General features: G+C 40.7%; 1 protein-coding gene across 3 annotated transcripts in view; it reads right to left on the bottom strand.

Annotated features, from left to right (window-relative positions):
• Window positions 1-21,611, bottom strand: part of PTPRQ (protein tyrosine phosphatase receptor type Q) — a 538,157-nt gene that overhangs the window by 56,176 nt on the left and 460,370 nt on the right. The window contains exon 55 of one of the 3 annotated variants that reach the window (XM_040408443.1): window positions 13,819-13,863. The exons of the other annotated variants lie outside the window; for them this stretch is intronic. Within the exon in view, the coding sequence (XP_040264377.1) occupies window positions 13,819-13,863 (45 nt within the window). The remainder of the gene's footprint in view (window positions 1-13,818; window positions 13,864-21,611) is intronic. 3 annotated transcript variants of the gene reach the window in all.

The raw sequence follows: 21,611 nt of genomic DNA, 5'->3' as shown, positions 1-21,611 counted from the left end.
TGCATCTTAGGGGGCGAAAAATACGGTATGGATTTTCCTGCATAGCACCTCATTGCATGTAGGTATGTGTCTGTGACATTTTTATGGTAATCCAATAAAGATTATGTCATTTTTTATTGATACAGTTTTGTGGTGTTATATTTTTTGAAGTTGTATATATAGAGATAGCACCCATTAGTGATGGACGAACATCGGCCGGGACGGTTCGCAGACACAATCGCGAGAACGCGATCAAATGTTTGCGAACCGCAAGTTCGCTGCGGGCCCCATTCACTTTAATGGCAGGCGAACCTGTAAAACCTTCAGCTCATATTTGCAGCCGCCAAATACTTAGTAGAAGTGTACAAATAGTCTCACAACATGGACAATGACATACTAGAGGGGGATCAATGACAAAAATTCCAACAAAAAATATGTATCTTAATCAGGGGACATTTTTATGCGTCTTAAAGGAAATTCTCTGAAATGTGCCCTGTTGGATCCTAGAAATTTTTTATTTTAGGCCACGGGAGTACGGGCCTTAAAAATTAGGCATTCACCTGACATAAAAGAAATTCTGATTATGTGGCTCGAGGAACATTATGCGGTCAATGGATAAAAATTTTACTGTAGGAAACTGGACTACAGGCCCCTAACGTTAGGCATTAACTGGACAGAAAAGATCAAGTGATTATGTGGCCGGAAGCATATTACACAGTCAATGGATATCAATTTTACTGCAGGCCAGTGCAAATACAGTTTAAATACATATGTTTAAAATAACTAAAAATATAAAATTGGATTAAAAACATGGCTAACGAAATCCCCCCTCTTGAAAAAAACGGGTGTTGAATTTCTCCGAGGCCGAAACAATTATTCATTCAACGTACATAAAAGAACCAATAAGTATGTGGCTGGAGGTAGATTACATGGTCATTGGATATCAATTTTACAGCAGGCCAGTGTACTACAGGTCCCAAAAATTATGCATTCAGCGTACATAAAAGAACAAGTATGTGGCTGGAGGTAGATTACACAGTCATTGGATATCAATTTTCCAGCAGGCCAGTGTACTACAGGCACCAAAAATTATGCATTCAGTAGTGTTGATCACGAATATTCGAATTGCGAATTTTAATCGCGAATATCGGCACTTTGAGAATTCGCAAATATTTAGAAAATCCCAAAATATATTCGTAATCGCGAATATTAAATTTTTTTTTAAATACCTTCTTTAGGCGAATTTTAGGCGAATTTTCACAATCAAGAAAATAATGCCTAGAGATCATGAATTCGCGAATTCTCGAATATATGGCGAATATTCACCCAAATATTCGCGAAATATCGCAAATTCGAATATTGCCCCTGCCGCTCATCACTAGCATTCAGCGTAAATAAAGGATCAATTAAGTAAGTGGCTGAAAGTAGATTACACGGTCATTGGATATCAACTTTCCAGCAGGCCAGTGTACAACAGGTCTCAAAAACTATGCAATTTAGCGTACATAAAAGAACAAGTATGTGGCTGGATGTAGATTACACGGTCATTGGATATTGATTTTCCAGCAGGCCAGTGTACTACAGGCCCCAAAAATTATGCATTCAGCGTACAAAAAAGAACAAGTAAGTATGTGGCTGGAGGTATGTAGATTACACGGTAATTGGATATCAATTTTCCAGCAGGCCAGTGTACTACAGGTCCTAAAATATATACATTCAATGTACATAAAAGATCAAGTAAGTAAGTGGCTGAAGGTAGATTACACGGTCATTGGATATCAATTTTCCAGCAGGCCAATGTACTACAGGAAAATTAATTTGTGAACTGGGTATCATAAAACATAACGTTTACTAAGTCATTTAAAATATAATAAGTACCACTGGGTGAGAGACAACAAAATACATATACCTCCACTATTACAGATCACAATAAGTGAAGAAATGGGTGGATCTTACCACGTCTTGTGAATTCCACAACCTATGGAGGGAGGTCCTGGTAGTTGGTGATACCCGGGACCAGCGTGACCAAGGTGCTTGTGTCAGGTGGCAGTTTAGATCCTCCTAGTAAACCCTATTATGGCTTTCCTACCTATATAGGGGCTGTTCTTAACACCTGCCTAACACACATGGAGCACCTGCCCCGACAGGGGCGACCCCATACCGAACCTTTCCCTCAGTATGGGTCTAGTACTGTACGTAACCCTAATTACAAAGCCCTACATGCCATGTTTTAGTCTTGCTTTTCAGACATCATCAGGGGACTTCACAAAAGTATTCAGGGATAATGAAAGATTAAGGTCGTTTTAGCCTCGTGCTTTCATTCTGGATAGTGGGTAAATCTTATCCATGCCACATCATGGGAAGTGTCCCATGTCAGCTTGTGTCTCATCTCAAACAGTGGTAATTTGGGTGAGACCCAAATTACCACTGTTTGAGGTGAGACACAAGCTGACCCCCAAAAATTATGCATTCAGCGTACATAAAACAACAAGTATGTGGCTGGAGGTAGGTTACACAGTCATTGGATATTGATTTTCCAGCAGGCCAGTGTACTATAGGACCCAAAAACTATGCATTCAGCGTACATAAAAGAACAAGTAAGTATGTGGCTGGAGGTAGATTACACAGTCATTGGATATCAATTTTCCAGCAGGCCAGTGTACTACTGGTCCCAAAACTTATGTATTCAGCGTACATAAAAGATCAAGTAAGTAAGTGGCTGAAGGTAGATTACACGGTCATTGGATATCAATTTTCCAGCAGGCCAGTGTACTACAGGCCCCAAAAATTATGCAGTCAGCGTACATAAAAGAAAAAGTAAGTAAGTGTTTGAAGGTAGATTACACGGTCATTGGATATCAATTTTCCAGCAGGCCAGTGTACTACAGGCCCCAACAATTATGCATTCAGCGTACATAAAAGAACACCCAGGGCTGTTTCTAGGGCCGGGCGAGGGGTGCCACCACACGAAGCGCAAGTCAAAGGGGGGGCTGGTCACACAGGTGATTCAGGGGGGAGGCAACGGGTCAATTTCCGCTCCCCTGGAGAATATAATTAGAGTCAGGGCGGAGAGCGGATCGGGGGATGAGCACTTCTATTGTGGAAGTGCTCATCTCCATAGTCATCTGTATCGTCGTCTTCAGGACAGCGATACAGATGGCTGTGCTGCGGCAGGGGAGGGAGAGGCGTGTCCCTTCCCTGTTCCTCTGATAGGCTGCCGGCACTAGGCCAGCAGCCTATTAGAGGCCGATGCAGGCGGCGCGATGACGTCATCGCGCCACCTGAGCCGTACAGCGCGGGACACAGGGCAGAAGAGGCCTGCATCGCATCGCTGACATGGAGTTAAGTATAACTGTTTATTTTTTTTATACGGGACAATACTTGTGGCACATGATTGGGGGGGCATGAAGAGGCATTTCTAACTGGCACATGATTGGGGGGCATCTATGGGGGAACTTACTGGCACATTATTGGGGGGCATCTATGGGGGCACTTACTGGCATATTATTGGGGGACATCTATGGGGGCACTTACTGGCACATTATTGGGGGCATCTATGGGGCACTTTCTACTGGCACATTATTGGGGGGCATCTATGGGGGCACTTACTGGCACATTATTGGGGGCATCTATAGGGGCACTTTCTACTGGCACAATATTGGGGGGCATCTATGGGGACACTTACTGGCACCTTATTGGGGGCATCTATGGGGCACTTACTGGCACATTATTGGGGGGCATCTATGGGGGCACTTACTGGCACATTATTGGGGGGCATCTATGGGGGCACTTACTGGCACATTATTGGGGGGCATCTATGGGGGAACTTCTTACTGGCATATTATTGGGGGGCACTATGGGGGCTTCTACTGCGGCCACAAAAAAGGGGTATTTTATATGGGAGGCTCTGTGTGGTACTACTATTATCAGGGGGTTTATCTGTTTCTGCAGTATAGTATTGGGGAGCACAGCGGCACAGTATTGGGGGTGGCAGGATGATTTGTCCAGAAGATGGGAGGATGATGGAAAAGTAGTAAACTAAGAATTTTTTTGTCAAAATGCAGAGAAGAAAAATGGCTGAAAAATGATGGTTTGGTCTATAGGTCTGAAAGGAGAAGATGAGGAAGAGGGAAGGAACATCTACATCAAAGGAGACGTCACTGGATGTAAGAGGTATGTGTAAACAAACTGAAAAGAAAAGGAAAGTGACCAAACTGAGATCTGTGGAGACTTTAAAGAGGACCTTTCATGGTCCCAACATTGCGAGATAACCATCAGGCTGTGTAGAGCAGAGTCCAGGGATCTCACTGCACTTACTATTATCCCTGGGCGCCGCTCCGTTCGCCCACTGTGGCCCCGTTACCTTCTCCTGCGCTCTATGGTAATTGCTACTATCGGTTCACCAGGGAGGAGTCTGCCCTGTTTCTCCCTGGGCGTTCCTTCTCCCAGGCTGTAGCGCTGTCCAATGACAGTGCAGAGCTCACAGCCTGGGAGAAGGAACGCCCAGGAGAGAAGCTGATGTCTCCTCCCTGTTGCTTAGTTAGCAGCAATTACCATACAGCACGTGGAATATACCGGGGCCCCGAGCGGGCGAACGGAGCGGCGCCCAGAGATAATAGTAAGTGCAGTGAGATCCCTGGGCGCTGCTCTGCACAGCCTAATGGTTATCTTGCAATGTTGGGACCCATGAAAGGTCCTCTTTAAACGTGAATGGGGGGGGAGCGCTTTTGTATTGTTCGCCCTGTTAGCAAAATTCCCTAGAAACTGCCCTGTTGCCACCCAGTACTGGTCCTTGCCCTTTATGCTTTTTATACGGTGGTCCCTCTTCAAACACTGGAGAATGAAGGCCCCCATTTGCACTAAACTTGAAGCGGTGGAGTGGCCTGGCTCCTGCTCATCGTCCAGGATAATGTCGTCCTCGGTCTCCTCCACCCAGCCACGGACAACACCAGGGATCCCAGAAAAGTTTAAAGCATGCTCTTCTTGCTCCTCCTCCGCCCCTGTACCATCCTCCTCTGACTCCTCTTCAGACTCCTGTTGACTTGTCTCAGATGGAGTAAACCCCCCTGGAAATTCATCCAGCATTGCAACTTCATCATCTTCCTGCTCATGCTCCTCGACAACTTGATCAATAACACAACTCAATGCACGCTCTAGAAAGAAGGCGTAAGGTACAATGTCGCTGATGGCGCCCTGGCTGCAACTGACCAGTTTGGTGATCTCATCAAATGGCTGCAGAAGTCTGCATGCGTCGTGCATGAGCAGCCACTGGCTCTGTGAAAAAAAAAAAAGCTCCCCAGAACCTGTCCTGACGCAGAGTTCATACAGGTAGTCGTTAACTGCACATTTCTGTTGGAGCAGCCTATCAAGCATATACAAGGTGGAGTTCCATCGGGTCAGGCAGTCACAAATCAGATGTCTGACAGGTAGGTGGTGTCGGCAAGATCTTCTAAAATGGCCAGAGATTTTCCTGGCCTGCCGCAAGATGTCCTGGACCCCGAGGTATTTGGCAACGAATCGCTGCACGACTAAGTTCAGGATGTGTGCCATCCATGGCATGTGTGTCATTTTGCCCTGTTTCAGCACGCTCAGATTGGCATCGTTGTCGCACACCACTTTACCAACTGTCAAATTGAGCGGGGTTAGCCACTGATCGGTCTCTGACCGCAAAGCTGAAAGGAGTAAAGGACCAGTGTGGCTCTTGGCTTCCAGGCACAACAGCCGCAGCACAGCATGGCAATGTCTCACCTGTTACGTCAAATAGGTTCTGGGGAGCTTGGGGGCGCAGCGGAAGAGGCGGTAGCAATGGAAAAGGAGGAGTCAGCCGAGGAGGAGACGGAGGATGGAGTAGGAGGAGGAAAAGAAGAGGCAGGCCTGCATGCAATCCGTGGCGGTAGCACCAAATCCACACGGTTGCCACGGGTTGCATGCATGACGGCCATCAGAAGGTTCACCCAGTGGGCAGTAAAAGTTATGTACCTTCCCTGCCCGTGTTTGCTAGACCACGTGTCTGTGGTCAGATGTATCTTGGCACCGACACTGTGTGCCAGAGATACATTCACTTGCTGCTGAACGTGGCCCTTGTGGGAGAAATATTTCCTTCTGGGTACCTTCCATTGCGGTGTGCCAATGGTCACAAATTTTCTAAAGGCTTCCGAGTCCACCAATTTATATGGCAGTAGTTGGCGGGCTAGCAGTTCCGACAAGCCAGCGGTCAGCCGTTGGGCAAGAGGGTTATCCGACATCATCTTTTTTCGCTCAAACATTTGGGCCACGGAACCTGCCTTTTGCCAGCTGAACGCAACAACGGCATGGTGGAAGGTGGAGTGGAGGACAAATGGGAGGAGAGAGGAGAAGGGGAAGGAGAAGAGGCAGGACGTGGAGCACCAGGAGTGTGTCTTTGTGGGTTTTGATGGTGTTGTTCCCACTGGGGTCGGTGATGGGAGGCCAGGTGTCTTCTTAAGGCGGTCGTCCCTAGGTGAGTGTTGGGCTTACTGCGACTTATGAGCTGACATCACAGGCTGCAGATGGCAACACTATTGTCAGCAGCGGACATGTTACAAAAAGCTCACACTGCGGAGCCATGTGTTGGCGTCCTGGGAGCACCAGATGTGACCGTGCATGGTGGATGGCTTGTTCCAGATACATTAGCAGTCTGCTTTTTACCTCCTGTGCACTGTAAGTTCTCCCTGCTTCTCCTCCTTCTCCATCCTATCTGCTGCTCCGTCTCTCCCTCTGAACTCCCCTCCTCTTCCTCTCTTGTGGGCACCCACGTGATGTCCATAGACATATCATCCCCGTCCCCTTCACCACCACTGACATTAGAGATCTCGGAGTAGGCAGTAACAGCGGGGATCACCCTCCTTGGGCTGTTGATATCACCTCTTCCTGATCCGATGCCGAGAATGGCTGCGCATCGGTAAGGTCTTGTAATGGATGTGAAAATAATTCCTTTGACTCAAGCGGAGGGGATATGGTGGTGGTGTCTTTGGGGGTGCACACAGCAGAGAGTTAAGAGGGTGCAGATAGAGAGGATGAGGAGGGTGCAGAAGCGGAAGGCTGAGTGAGCCACTCAAGCAAGTCTGGTGCGTCCTTTGACGTAATCGCACGCACCTTCTGCAACTTCCCACTTAGGCTCCGGCCTGGTGCACCTGCCCGACCCCTACCACCCCTGCGGAATGGCCTGCTTCTTCCTCTGCCCTTTATTTTCAAAATGACCCTGTGACAAAAGTCCCTATAGAAGAGCAGTATTTGTGGAAGGTATATCACACCCCTGCTTCAATCAGTTTTTTGGAGGGGCAAATAGTATATCACACCAGTAGAAATTATTTGTTCCAATGTCGTTTGTCACGATCTGTAGCTGAGGTAATGCAGCAAAACCGCAAACAAATGCTGCACCACCCAAATGCACTATATAGAAAGTATATAATTGGTATATAACACCCCTGTTTCAATCAGTTTTTTGGGGGGGCAACTGGTATATCACACCAGTAGAAATCATTTGTTCCAATGGCGTTTGTCACTATCTGTAGCTGCGGTAACGCAGCAAAACCAGAAACAAATGCTGCACTACCTAAATGCACCATATAGAAAGCATATGATTGGTATATAACACCCCTGCTTCAATCAGTTTTTTGGGGGGGCAACTGGTATATCGCACCAGTAGAAATTATTTGTTGAAATAGCGTTTGGCACTCTGTGTGGCTGCATTATCGCAGCAGAACCGCACACAACTGCTGCACAATACAAATGCACTATAATATACTTTCTATGTTAGAAAGTATATTATAAGTATATTACACCCCTCAGTAAGTCACACTTATCGATACACACCTATACCAGTCCTTAAAAGGACTTTTGTGGCCCTATTAGCTAGCGTTTGGTGTCCCTAACAGTCTGTCCCTGCTCCACACAGCAACTGGTGGCCAGATCACGTTTATTTATAAGGTATGTGCTGAAACATCTCAATTGTCTGTCCTGTACTACCTGATGGATGTGTCATGGGTCAAAGTTCTTCACAATGTAAAAGAATATGGCGCCGGCGGACATCGCCAAATGTTCGCCCATTCGGCAAACCGCGAAGGAGCAAAGTTTGCCGCGAAACGACGGCCGGGCGAACCGCAAAGCCATCTCTAGCACCCATTTGTATTGTTTTGATCATTGAGCTAACTGTGTGTAGGTGTATTGATCACCATTTAAATATTGTAGTGTGGAAACTATTTCTAACACAGTTATGTATTGGACCATGTGTTCCATAATGTTTAATTCATTATATGTGCTGGTTTTAAATGGAATAATTCTTGACATTGAGCTGAAGTATTAAATTACAATTTAGGAGCAACATAGAAACAATGGTGAAATTTAGTTTCCAAACTTAAACAACCATCTTGTTAGTGCTCTATACATTTCCTTATTTTTAAACATTGTTGAAATGGTAGAATGACCTGTACATCCTGAAGGCTGGGGTTTTACTAAACAATAATCTGCTGAAAGATGTATTATGGCTGTTGTTTTGACATTGAGAGTATAAGGTTCAATAGCAAAGCATCGCACAAGATATGTGCTGCTAACATTCTATGTAAAATATTAAATTATAATGGGGTCAAGTGCCATAAGACACAATTGCATACAACATTTAGAAATTTGGTGAACAGTATGGACTCCATATTTACTAAAGCTAGAAGTCATAACTTTTTCATGAATATTTTTGCATGTTCAGGACCATGTTCTGTCTAGAGAAAATGCCTCCAATCTCCTTTGCTTTGCTCAACAGCTATCCGGCATTATCTATAAAAATAAAAAAGATCACTGATTCCTTGTATATAAATTAAAGAGGTTATCCCATAAATGCAAAAATCCTTTTAAAAGTCTTCTACTCGCATATCTGGAGGATGTTCTTTCCTTTTTGTGGATGCTCAGCAAATCATCAAGCACCTGCATCTCCCAGTATGCATTAAAATTACAGAAAATATTCCCTGACGGACACCTTAGGGTGCATTCGCACGAACATATAAGTGGATCCGCATCCGTTACGCAATTTTGCGGAACAGGTGCAGACCCATTAATTTCAATGGGGCCGCAAAAGATGCGGACAGCATCCGTTGTTCCGTTCCGCTGCCCCGCAAAAAATATAGAGCATGTCCTATTCTTGTCCACAACCGTAGACAAGAATAGGCATTCTCTATATAGCAAAAATGAGAAAAATACTTATAGCGGCCCGTCTCGGCTTATAGATTAAGGTGCACTGTTGACAGACTGCCCCTCAGTCTGTAAATATGTATGTTATTTTACTAATATATTGACAGGCACTCATCCATCTAGAAATATACCAGGGATCAGTATATATAAAAAAATAGGTATTATAGGTAATAGGTAGTGTGGATACGATAAATAACAATTTTTTGATATATACTGATCCCTGATACATTTCTTGATGAGTGACTGCCTGTTAATATATTTTTAAAATAAAATTTTCTATATAGCGCTGGCCATGTGTGGTCCGCAAATTGCGGAACGCACGCGGCCGGTATCCGTGTTTTGCGGATCCGCAATTTGCGGACTGTAAAACATATACGGTTGTGTGAATGTAGCCTTAGCCCCAGAGATAAATATTATATTTAATGCCCCTACAATCCACTGTCTAGAGAGAAATATAGCTATATATTTCTATACATTTAAAAGTAGAGATAAATGAATGAAAGTTGTCTGCACCACTTTAGCTGCAGGAGAAGAAGGAACAAAAGGATATACACATGGAGACGTACCAACGAGGTCAATTTAATGTATATAACAAACGGATATTGCAATAATACTTAATTTGAAATGCCCCATTCTTCGCACAGTAATACTTCTCTTTGGATAACCCCTTTAAGACATGTTATTGGAGAACATTTCAATATTCTGACAGTATCTCCATTAAGGGGTTGTCTCATCTAGGCAACCCATTTTCATCTGCCTAATTAGGGCATATGGGAAAATGCCCTTTTCAGGGCATATGGACATAATTGCAGGGATTTACCTAGTTCCAATACCCCCTCTATGAACTAGAACAGTGAGCAGCTCTGTAAGAACATCTGAATGGCCACCATATAAATCTACTGTACATTATACTGGCTGGGTCCACTTCAGGGAGTATGTCTGGCTGTTCACGGCTTCCCTCAACAAAATCAGCTGTAAGCTGAACTGGGCTATCTATGATGAGATAAACCATTATTTATAGTGGTAGTTCTAAAAGTTATCCAGATAACTTGTCAAGTAAATTATGACACAGATAAGTTGTCTGTTAGCTAACAGTCATAACAGTCATATTATTTTCAGACAGAGGTTCTATGGGCCCTCCAGTGGAAATGATTCTGAAAGCGTACTTTTTCTATATAGAATCTCCACTTTGTATTGCTTTAAATATTATTACAGGACCTATAATTAATAGCTTATTTGTGAATCAAACCTGGTTCTAAAGTGAGATCGAAGTTAATAATTGTGTCAGAGTCTAAGTCTACCAAAGGACTGTCTTATACTCTGGTAGACCTGTCTGGCATTGACTTTAGTCATTAAAACATAAAGGGTAGCTACATAAAAAAAAATATTATTCCTGGTTGTAAAAGTGAACTTGTTTTTATGGGGTAAAGTAAAAAAAAAGTCAAATATAAAATTCCAACAAAAAGTATAGTATACTGATACCAATTTGTAGTGAAAAACAAAAAAGCCACTCTTTATTCAAATAGTAGATAAAAGTAAAGATGTAGCAGGTGCTAGCTGGCAGCTAGTACCTGCTACCTATGCTTCTAAAAACTATCATTTCCTGTGCTCAAATTAGTGGGGAAAATGCATCTGTCAAAAACACATTGCTTATTAAGGAGCATCAAGTTGCTATCCTCTGGGAAAGAACAAAGCAGTACAATGCCTTGCAGATGAAAGCAACTGTGAAGTGGAAGCTTGTTGCCAGCTACATCTGCATTTAATCTTCTTATTAGACTTTTCTTCAGAGGGAATGGGGCTTAAAAGAACAATGAAGGATAAGTGTTTGGAAGAACTTAAAACTGAACATAAAATACTACAACACTTGTGTGAATACTTTCATGCATTGAACTAAATATTATTCTCAGTAAGACACAAAATATGTTAATTGTTTGCAGTTGAAACATATTGGGCTTTATTTAACCCCAAAAAAATTGGTAGGTAGGTAGGTGCAAAACAAACTATTTATATTTTAATTTTCACAATTATAAATCCCTTACATACCTATTAAAATTGACAGCTGTTAAAAAGCAGTCAACAACAAAAAAATGATCAGATTATCTCTACTGGACTGAAAGAAGTACAGTATATATCCCAAATCACTATATTATTTGGAGACTTTTTGTAATTAAAACATATTACAAATTCTTACTCAAGAGAATATAATGTAAAGGTTATTATTCAGACACTTCACTGAAGTAAGGCCAATTGACGTAGCAATTATTGGTATGAATAGAGGAAAAATGATGAAAAAATAACTGCTTTTTGTAAGTAGAATGAACATTTAAATGATAAATTACAAATATTTGCTACTCTTTTATGGACTACACACTTCAAGCATAACATGTAATACAATTAGCCTATACTTTATCCTGAAATGCTAACAGGCATATAATATATTGCATAGTATATGGTTAATGACATATACATACATCTTTAAATATTGAACTATGTATAATAAGTTAGATACAATGTGTATTCGGAAAGTCTTCAGACCCTTTAACTTTTTCACATTTTGTTATGTTTCAGCCTTGTGCTAATATAAAAACTTATTCAAAGCTTCCCCATCATTCTGCACTCCATTCTCCATAATGAGAACATGAAAATAGAATGTTCAAAATCTACGATAATTAATCCAAAAAGAGAAACTAAAACAATGCATTGATATAAGTATTCAGACCCTTTACTTAGTACTTAGTTGATGCAACTTTGCCAGTGATTACAGCCTCCAGGCTTTTAAGTATGCTGCCAGAACATCTGCACATCTGGATTTAGGCATTTTCTGCCATTGTTCTCTGCAGAACCTCTCAAGCTCTGTCAGGATGGATGGGGAACATTGGTGGACAGCCATTTTCAGGTCTCTCCGCAGATGTTCCACTGGATTCAAGTCAGGGCTCTGGCCAAGCCACTCAAGGACATTCACAGAGTTATTTTTAAGCCTCGTCTCTGTTTCCTTGGCTGTGTACTTAAGGTCATTGTCTTGTTGGAAGCTAAACCTTCAGCCAAGTCTGGTCACAGAAATATCCGAGTTTAAATACCAATCTCTCTAAACAAAATGTAGAACAATTAGAGCTTCGGGAATTTTCCCCAAAGGTCTAATTTCTGATTAAATTTAGCTTGTGAGTTTGTTCTTGTAGCAAAGAACTCTAATTTAATAAATTGAACTGAATATTGGGGTTCAACTCACGAATCATCAGTGGTGAACTAGACTTCCAAGATTTCGCTATCATAGCCCTGGCAACTAATATTATTTGGCCACAGATTGTCTGCATTTGTGGGGGTAAGTCTACCAGGCCTACAAAACATAAGGCTAGAGATGGGATAATGGGGATCACGCAGCCTGTAATATTTTGAAGGAGAAGAAAGACCACATTCCAGAAGGTAGCAACAAGGAGGCAATCCCATCAGACAGGTTTGTACTGTATGTGCCAATGAGGCCACAATTCCTCCAACAATATGGAGAGTATGTGTGCTGGTGAGATACCGGCAGAGCAATATTTTAAACGCTGTCTCCCAATGTGTAGCTCCTTTAGTCACCTGCTTAACTATGGGAAAGGCTGTGTACCATTCCTCTACGGTATATGTCACCCCCAGCTCCCCCTCCCACTGCAAAAGAAATGGAGGTTTTATTGTTATATCTGGGGAATTTAGGATGCCATAAAAGAAGGAGACACATTTGATGGAGGGCCTAGGTGATGAAAATAAATCATGTACTGGAGTAGGAAACATAAAGGTGGATATGGATGGCATGGAGAGGGCATATCTAATTCTCAGATATTTAAAGAAATCTCTATGAGGAATACAAAACTTTTGAGACAGGTTTTCGAAAGTTTGAACGGATGTATTGTTATACAGCAGGAAACTTGATTTTTTATTTTTTTATTTTAGCACAAGGCTGAAACATAGGGTTGAGCGAATCAGGTTTGGATTGATGTATCCGAACCCGATTCTTTTAAAAACTTTGTTTAGAATATGGGCTCTGTCCTACTGTAAAATGTATGGCCTCTGAGATCTTTCCGAAGTTTCAGCAAATAATGCGAAACTTACTTAGTCTCGCCTCTATCATGTATCATTTCATTTATTCGCATAAGTTATTGTATCAAACAACTAAGCTGAAATCGGCTGTGTGCCTCATTAACGAAGCCGAGTTCAGCTGCGTATTTTGATAAAGTAATTTACACCAAATTACGGCAATTTACAAGACAAAAGTAAGTCTTGGGATATATGATTAAACTTCAGAAAGACCTCTGCAGAGGACATACATTTCACAGTAGGACAGAGCCCATATTCTTAAAGTTTTTAAAAGAATCAGGTTCAGATACAGCAATCTGAACCTGATTCGCTCTACCCTACTGCAACATAATAAAATGTGAAAAAAAAATGGAAAGGGTCTGAAGACTTTCCCAATGCATTGTATAAATGCTTGTTGATTTTGATGTTCACTAATATGAAACAATGATAATATTTAGGTGTTGTTTTGTCTCCATAACCATATACTACCTAAAGTCTTGTGTTTCCATCTAAGCTTCCAGTCGAAAAGCTTGTTGGAAATACAAGATATTGTGGATGTAAATGCACACAACTAAACCATTACTGACTTACTGGATGACATATATGTCCTTGCGTCTAAAGAAAAATGAAGAATATCTGGAAGTAAAAATTAATTAATTACTATTGTGGACTGCTCTGATAATGATGTAATTAAATGTTACTGTATAAAAAGCACTAATGAAAAATCATCTAAATAAACACAAACTTTTAAATCACATTGGTCTTTTAACATAGTAACATAGTACATAAGGCCGAAAAAAGACATTTGTCCATCCAGTTCGGCCTGTCATCCTGCAAGTTGATCCAGAGGAAGGCAAAAAAAAAACCTGTGAGGTAGAAGTCAATTTTCCCCACTTTAGGGGAATAAAAAATTCCTTCCCGACTCCAATCAGGCAATCAGAATAACTCACTGGATCAATGACCCCTCTCTAGTAGCTATAGCCTGTAATATTATTACACTCCAGAAATACATCCAGGCCCCTCTTGAATTCCTTTATTGTACTCACCATCACCACCTCCTCAGGCAGAGAGTTCCATAGTCTCACTGCTCTTACCGTAAAGAATCCTTTTCTATGTTTGTGTACAAACCTTCTTTCCTCCAGGCGCAGAGGATGTCCCCTCGTCACAGTTACAGTCCTGGGGATAAATAGATGATGGGATAGATCTCTGTACTGACCCCTGATATATTTATACATAGTAATTAGATCTCCCCTCAGTCTTCTTTTTTCTAAAGTGAATAACCCTAATTTTGATAATCTTTCAGGGTACTGTAGTTGCCCCATTCCAGTTATTACTTTAGTTGCCCTCCTCTGGACCCTCTCCAGCTCTGCTATGTCTGCCTTGTTCACAGTACTCCATGTGTGGTCTGACTAATGATTTGTAAAGTGGTAGGACTATGTTCTCATCACGGGCATCTATGCCCCTTTTGATGCAACCCATTATCTTATTGGCCTTGGCAGCAGCTGCCTGACACTGGGTTTTGCAGCTTAGTTTGCTGTTTATTAAAATTCCTAGATCCTTTTCCATGTCAGTGTTACCGAGTGTTTTACCATTTAGTATGTACGGGTGACTTGCATTATTCCTTCCCATGTGCATAACTTTACATTTGTCAGTGTTAAACCTCATCTGCCACTTATCTGCCCAAGCCTCCAGTCTATCCAGATCACTCTGTAGTAGTATACTGTCCTCTTCAGTGTTAATTACTTTACACAGTATAGTGTCATCTGCGAAAATTGATATTTTACTATGCAAGCCTTCTACAAGATCATTAATAAATATATTGAAGAGAATAGGGCCCAATACTGACCCCTGAGGTACTCCACTAGTGACAGTGACCCAATCTGAGTGTGTACCACTAATAACCACCCTCTGTTTTCTATCCCTCAGACAGTTACTTACCCAGATACAGACGTTTTCTCCCAGTCCGAGCATTCTCATTTTATATACTTTTATGTGGTACAGTGTAAAATGCTTTGGAGAAGTCCAGATATACGACATCCATTGATTCGCCGCTGTCAAGTCTAGAACTTACCTCCTCATAGAAACTGATTAAATTAGTTTGGCATGACCGATCCCTCATGAAGCCATGCTGATATGGCGTTATTTGTTTATTTCCGTTGAGATGCTCTAACATAGCATCTCTCAGAAAACCTTCAAACAATTTACCCACAACAAATGTTAAACTTACCGGCCTATAGTTTCCAGGCTCTGTTTTTGGACCCTTTTTGAATATTTGTTTGTTTAAAGACATTTGATTAATATTCTCACAGTCATCAGCCATCACTAGAGGGAGCTTTGGTGCTATTATACATAAATTGACCGTAATATGAATAGTTTGATCAGAGGTCCTGAGCTCACCCTAGGAATGGTTTCAGGTAGCACAAATTGAGTTCCATGGGGCAAATTTATCTACTGCCTTGAGCTTTATTTGCTCTCATATTTGCAACTTCTCTCTAGCCACTTTTCAAAAATAGTGAGAAATGTGGGTGGGATTAACTAATGGGAGGGTTATCAAGTTTCCAACATACTTATTATAAAAACAGAAAATGCACATAGCAAGCATAAATTTCATTATCTGTCTTTAAAAACTGAAATCTTGCACATTTAACTCTGAATTGCAGTATAAGTTCTGTATAAGAAAATGGAGCTCACTCCATATTCAGAAACTAATTACTAAAGAATGCTAAATCTAAAATATCATAGTGTTAAAAGATGAAGATATACTGCAATGCTGCTGTATGCCTACAGCACAATTATAAAGTTGAACACATAAATATTCAGAATCAGCTCGCATTTTAGCATATGACAAATATACTAGAAAATCAAATCCTAAATTTCATCAGAAGATAACAAAGTATACATTAAAATAGATGCAAGCAATTGTGATTATTTTAGTGAATGAAAATATTCCTTACATTTCAATAAAATTGTGGTAAATATTAATTAAAATTGTAGTATGATTCTAAAATAAATTGGTGATGTAACTGCTAAAAGTAGTGTGACACCTATCTATGGATTGTGTCTGGTATTGCAACTAGTGGTGTGCGAAGCGAGCTTCGAATCCTACATCCTAGATCCGTCTCCTTACAGAATTAAAAGGTATGGCCTCCGACGAGGTGAAGTCAGTTATTCCCAAAGTCTTGCGAGACTTTGGTGAATAAGTTTGGTAGTTGATTTTTAATTGCAACTTATCTTGAAATCCAGTGTGTCTCAATCCTCATTTTCAGTGCAGAAGTCACAACACATACACTGTACAAGCTCCTCTTTAGTAAAGGGAATCGGTCACCAGCGACCTCCCTATCACTGTTTGCATAGACAAATAGCTGTGGTTCACCTGATTAAAAAGTTGCTTTATTTTGTTGATCTGAGGCTTCATTCCTGACTTATGATTCTTTTTGTAATATGCAAATTAGGCCTTTAGTGTAATGAAGGCAAGGAGAATCTATGCATTAACCCCACTATGGGTAATCCTTACACGGATCCACTGGTACCTCTGTAGCAGAAATAGGAGCTTCAGCCTTACATTTCTGATGGTTTTTGTTTTTTTAACCCCCTTAAGGACTCGGCCCTATTTCACCTTACGGACTTGGCCATTTTTTGCAAATCTGACCAGTGTCACTTTAAGTGCTGATAGCTTTAAAACGCTTTGACTTATCCAGGCCATTCTGAGATAGTTTTTTTGTCACATATTGTACTTCATGACACTGGTAAAATGAAGTAAAAAAAATTATTAAAATTATTTTTATTTATAAAAAAATACCAAATTTAACAAAAGATTTGTAAAAAATTGCAAATTTCCAAGTTTCAATTTCTCTACTTCTATAATAGTAATACCTCAAAAAATAGTTATTACTTTACATTCCCCATATGTCTACTTCATGATTGGATCATATTGATGATATTTTATTTTTTGGGGATGTTACAAGGCTTAGAAGTTTAGAAGCAAATCTTGAAATTTTTCAGAAATTTTCAAAAACCCAATTTTTAGGGACCAGTTCAGGTCTGAAGTCACTTTGCGAGGCTTACATAATAGAAACCACCCAAAAATGACCCCATTCTAGAAACTACACCCCTCAAGGTATTCAAAACTGATTTTACAAACGTTGTTAACCCTTTAAGTGTTCCACAAGAATTAATGGAAAATAGAGATACGATTTTCCATATTAATAATTTTTTTCCAGTTACAAAGCAAGGGTTAACAGCCAAACCAAACTCAATATTTATGGCCCTGATTCTGTAGTTTACAGAAACACCCCATATGTGGTCGTAAACTATTGTACGGGCACACGGCAGGGCGCAGAAGGAAAGGAATGCCATACGGTTTTTGGACAGCAGATTTTGCTGGACTGTTTTTTTTTACACCATGTCCCATTTGAAGCCCCCCTGATGCACCCCTAGAGTAGAAACTCCATAAAAGTGACCCCATCTAAGAAACTACACCCCTCAAGGTATTCAAAACTGATTTTACAAACGTTGTTAACCCTTTAGGTGTTCCACAAGAATTAATGGAAAATAGAGATACAATTTCAAAATTTCACTTTTTTGGCAGATTTTCCATTTTAATATTTTTTTTTCCAGTTAAAAAGCAAGGGTTAACAGCCAAACCAAACTCAATATTTATAGCCCTGATTCTGTAGTTTACAGAAACACCCCATATGTGGTCGTAAACTACTGTACGGGCACACGGCAGGGCGCAGAAGGAAAGGAATGCCATACGGTTTTTGGAAAGCAGATTTCGCTGGACTGGTTTTTTTGACACCATGTCCCATTTGAAGCCCCCCTGATGCAACCCTAGAGTAGAAACTCCATAAAAGTGACCCCATCTAAGAAACTACACCCCTCAAGGTATTCAAAACAGGTTTTACAAACGTTGTTAACCCTTTAGGTGTTCCACAAGAGTTATTGGCAAATGGAGAGGAAATTTCTGAATTTCATTTTTTTGGCAAATTTTCCATTTTAATCAATTTTTCCCAGTAACAAAGCAAGGGTTAACAGTCAAACAAAACTCAATATTTATGGCCCTGATTCTGTAGTTTACAGAAACACCCCATATGTGGTCGTAAACAGCTGTACCGGCACACGGCAGGGCGCAGAAGGGAAGGAATGCCATACGGTTTTTGGAAGGCAGATTTGGACTTTTTGACACCATGTCCCATTTGAAACCCCCCTGATGCACCCCTAGAGTAGAAACTCCAAAAAAGTGGCCCCATTTTAGAAACTACGGGATAGGGTGGCAGTATTGTTGGTACTAGTTTAGGGTATGATTTTTGGTTGCTCTATATTACACTTTTTGTGAGGCAAGATAACAAGAAATAGCTGTTTTGGCACAGTTTTTATTTTTTGTTATTTACAACATTCATCTGACAGGTTAGATCATGTGATATTTTTATAGACCAGGTTGTCACGGATGCAGCGATACCTAATATGTATACTTTTTTTTATTTATGTAAGTTTTACACAATGATTTCTTTTTTGAAGCAAAAAAAATAATGTTTTAGTGTTTCCATAGTCTGAGAGCCATCATTTTTTTCAGTTTTTGGGCGATTACCTTGGGTAGGGTATGATTTTTGCGGGATGAGATGACGGTTTTATTGGCACTATTTTGGGGTGCGTGTGACTTTTTGATCGCTTGCTATTACACTTTTTGTGATGTAAGGTGACAAAAAATTGTTTATTTAGCACAGTTTTTATTTTTTATTTTTTACGGTGTTTATCTGAGGGGTTAGGTCATGTGATATTTTTATAGAGTTATAAGTTTTACACAATAATATCATTTTTGAAACAAAAAAAATCATGTTTTAGTGTCTCCATATTCTGAGAGCCATAGTTTTTAACGTTTTTGGGCGATTATCTTAGGTAGGGTCTCATTTTTTGCGGGATGAGATGACGGTTTGATTGGCACTATTTTGGGGTGCATATGACTTTTTGATCGCTTTTTGTGATGTAAGGTGACAAAAAATGGTTTATTTAGCACAGTTTTTATTTTTTACGGTGTTCATCTGAGGGGTTAGGTCATGTGATATTTTTATAGAGCACGGCGATACCAAATATGTATACTTTTTTTTATTTATGTTAGTTTTACACAAAAACAGCTTTTTTAAAACAAAAAAAATTATGTTTTAGTGTCTCCATATTCTGAGCCATAGTTTGTTTGTTTTTTGGGCGATTGTCTCAGGTAGGGGCTCATTTTTTGCGGGATGAGGTGACAGTTAGATTGGTACTATTTTGGTGGGCAAACGCCTTTTTGATCGCTTGCTGTTGTACTTTTTTGTGATGTAAGGTGACAAAAAAATGGTTTATTTAGCAGTTTTTATTTTTTATTTTTTACGATGTTCATCTGAGGGGTTATGTCATGTGATATGTTTATAGAGCCAGTCGATATGGACGCGGCGATACCTAATATGTATACTTCCCCCCCCCCCTATTTTTTACCATTTTTTTTTACTTTATTTGGGGAAAATGTTGTTTTTGTTTATTTTTACTTGAAACTTTTAATTTTTTGGGGGGAAAACTTTATTTTTTCAACTTTTTTTTTTTCACTTTATTTTTTGTCCCACTTTGGGACTTGAACCTTTGGGGGTCTAATCCTTTACAATGCATTCCAATACTTCTGTATTGGAATGCATTGGCTGTATGAGTAATACTGTGTGTATTACTCATACAGCTTCCGGCCTGTGAGATCCAGGGGGCTGGATCTCACAGGCTCGTCACCGGAAGGCAGTGCGATGCCTTCCTTAGACATCGCGCTGTCTTCCATGCCATCGGGTCCCCCCTAAAGCCGCATGGGGACCCGATGGCACACCCGATCGCCGCCGCAAACCGCAGGTAAAGCAGCAAACCGCAGGTCTGAATACGGCATTGTGACAGGATGCCCGCTGATTTCAGCGGGCATCCTGTCACAATTAACCCCCGCCGCGCCGCAATCTTTTTTTAAACTTAGGACGTACCGGTACGTCCTGAGTCCTTAAGGACTCGGCAAACGTGGCGTACCGGTACGTCCTAAGTCCCTAAGGGGTTAAATGTACTCATTGGATTAGTCATAGGTAAACTCTGAAAGTGTACACATAGCCTTATACCTGCCAGAAATTTACCATGGTTATGGATCTAACATGGTTGTACATTTTACAAATGTAATTTGAGGTAAATAACCGACAACAAATTTCAGTTTACACATTGATCTAATTCTGTATTCAGATTTGCATGACGTCAAAGAGCCTGTCTGGTGGGGACAAAATTTAAATAAAATGCTCAGAATGGTGTAAAAAAAATGAAACATTCAATACTTATCCTGCCGCTGCTACTCTGATGCTCACCGGATCTCCACTTCCTGGTCCGGGGTTGACATACAGTAAATGACAAATGATGACCACTTCTGCAATCACTCACTGAGGCTCATGACAGCTATGGCCAATGCGGCGCACAACCATCATGGCAAGTATTGGTAATGAAAATTACACTTTCCAGGTACTCAGGTTTCCTCCTGCTGTAAAAATATGCTGATAGGTCCATTGGCCTTCCATGAAATGGGCCATAGTAAGTGAGTTTGAAATAGGGAAATTTGATTGTGATGACAATCTCCGTACAGCTCTGGGGGACATGTTGCCATTATATAAGCAATAGGAAATAAATGTGTGTCGCTTAATTTTAAATTGTTCAAATGTACATAGATCTTCCAAGTCCTGCACCCCTTTTTGGCTTTAAAAAGTCAGAATAAGGCTTTAGTGACTTTTTGGTCTTATTTTTACACCACAGGATAGGAGGTAAGTATTATTTCAGTAGAGATCTGATCACTGAGACCTCTGCCAATTGCGAGAACTGGAACTCCGTACCCCCAAAATGATCGGAGCAGGTTAGGCATATGCACTGCCGCTCCATTCATTCTGTCTGCTACAGACTGCCAATGACAAGCACTCAACTATGTCCAGCAGTCCCATAGATATGAATAAAGCAGCAGTGCGCATGCTCATTGTGAGTATAAAAATAAAATTTTCATTATTATTTACTATTATTTTGTAATCAAGGAGACTTACAGTATTTCCTAATTCATCCAGATATCTGCTGTGCTAATAATTACTGTAAGATGTACCTAAAGGTTATTCTGCTTCTAGTATACAGGCAGGAGCGCTTCACACTTGTTTTTAATGCATTCTTCAGAGGACAAGCCTTTAAGTGTTTATTCAGAAGACATGATCTTGTTTAACAGCCCACCAGGTACTTGTTGAAATAGCTGTGTACAGTATCATCCTACAACATTAACCTTGCTTAGTCAGATCCATTAGAAGTCAATGATTCAGAGCATTAGGGCACTGGAAATGACCTTTCCAATAGGTGGTCATGAAGCAGGA

Source organism: Bufo bufo, chromosome 1, assembly GCF_905171765.1.
Source record: "Bufo bufo chromosome 1, aBufBuf1.1, whole genome shotgun sequence".
NCBI classification, from domain to species: domain Eukaryota; kingdom Metazoa; phylum Chordata; class Amphibia; order Anura; family Bufonidae; genus Bufo; species Bufo bufo.
Note: the sequence above shows the minus strand (reverse complement) of the source record. Positions and strands in the feature narration are given on the sequence as shown.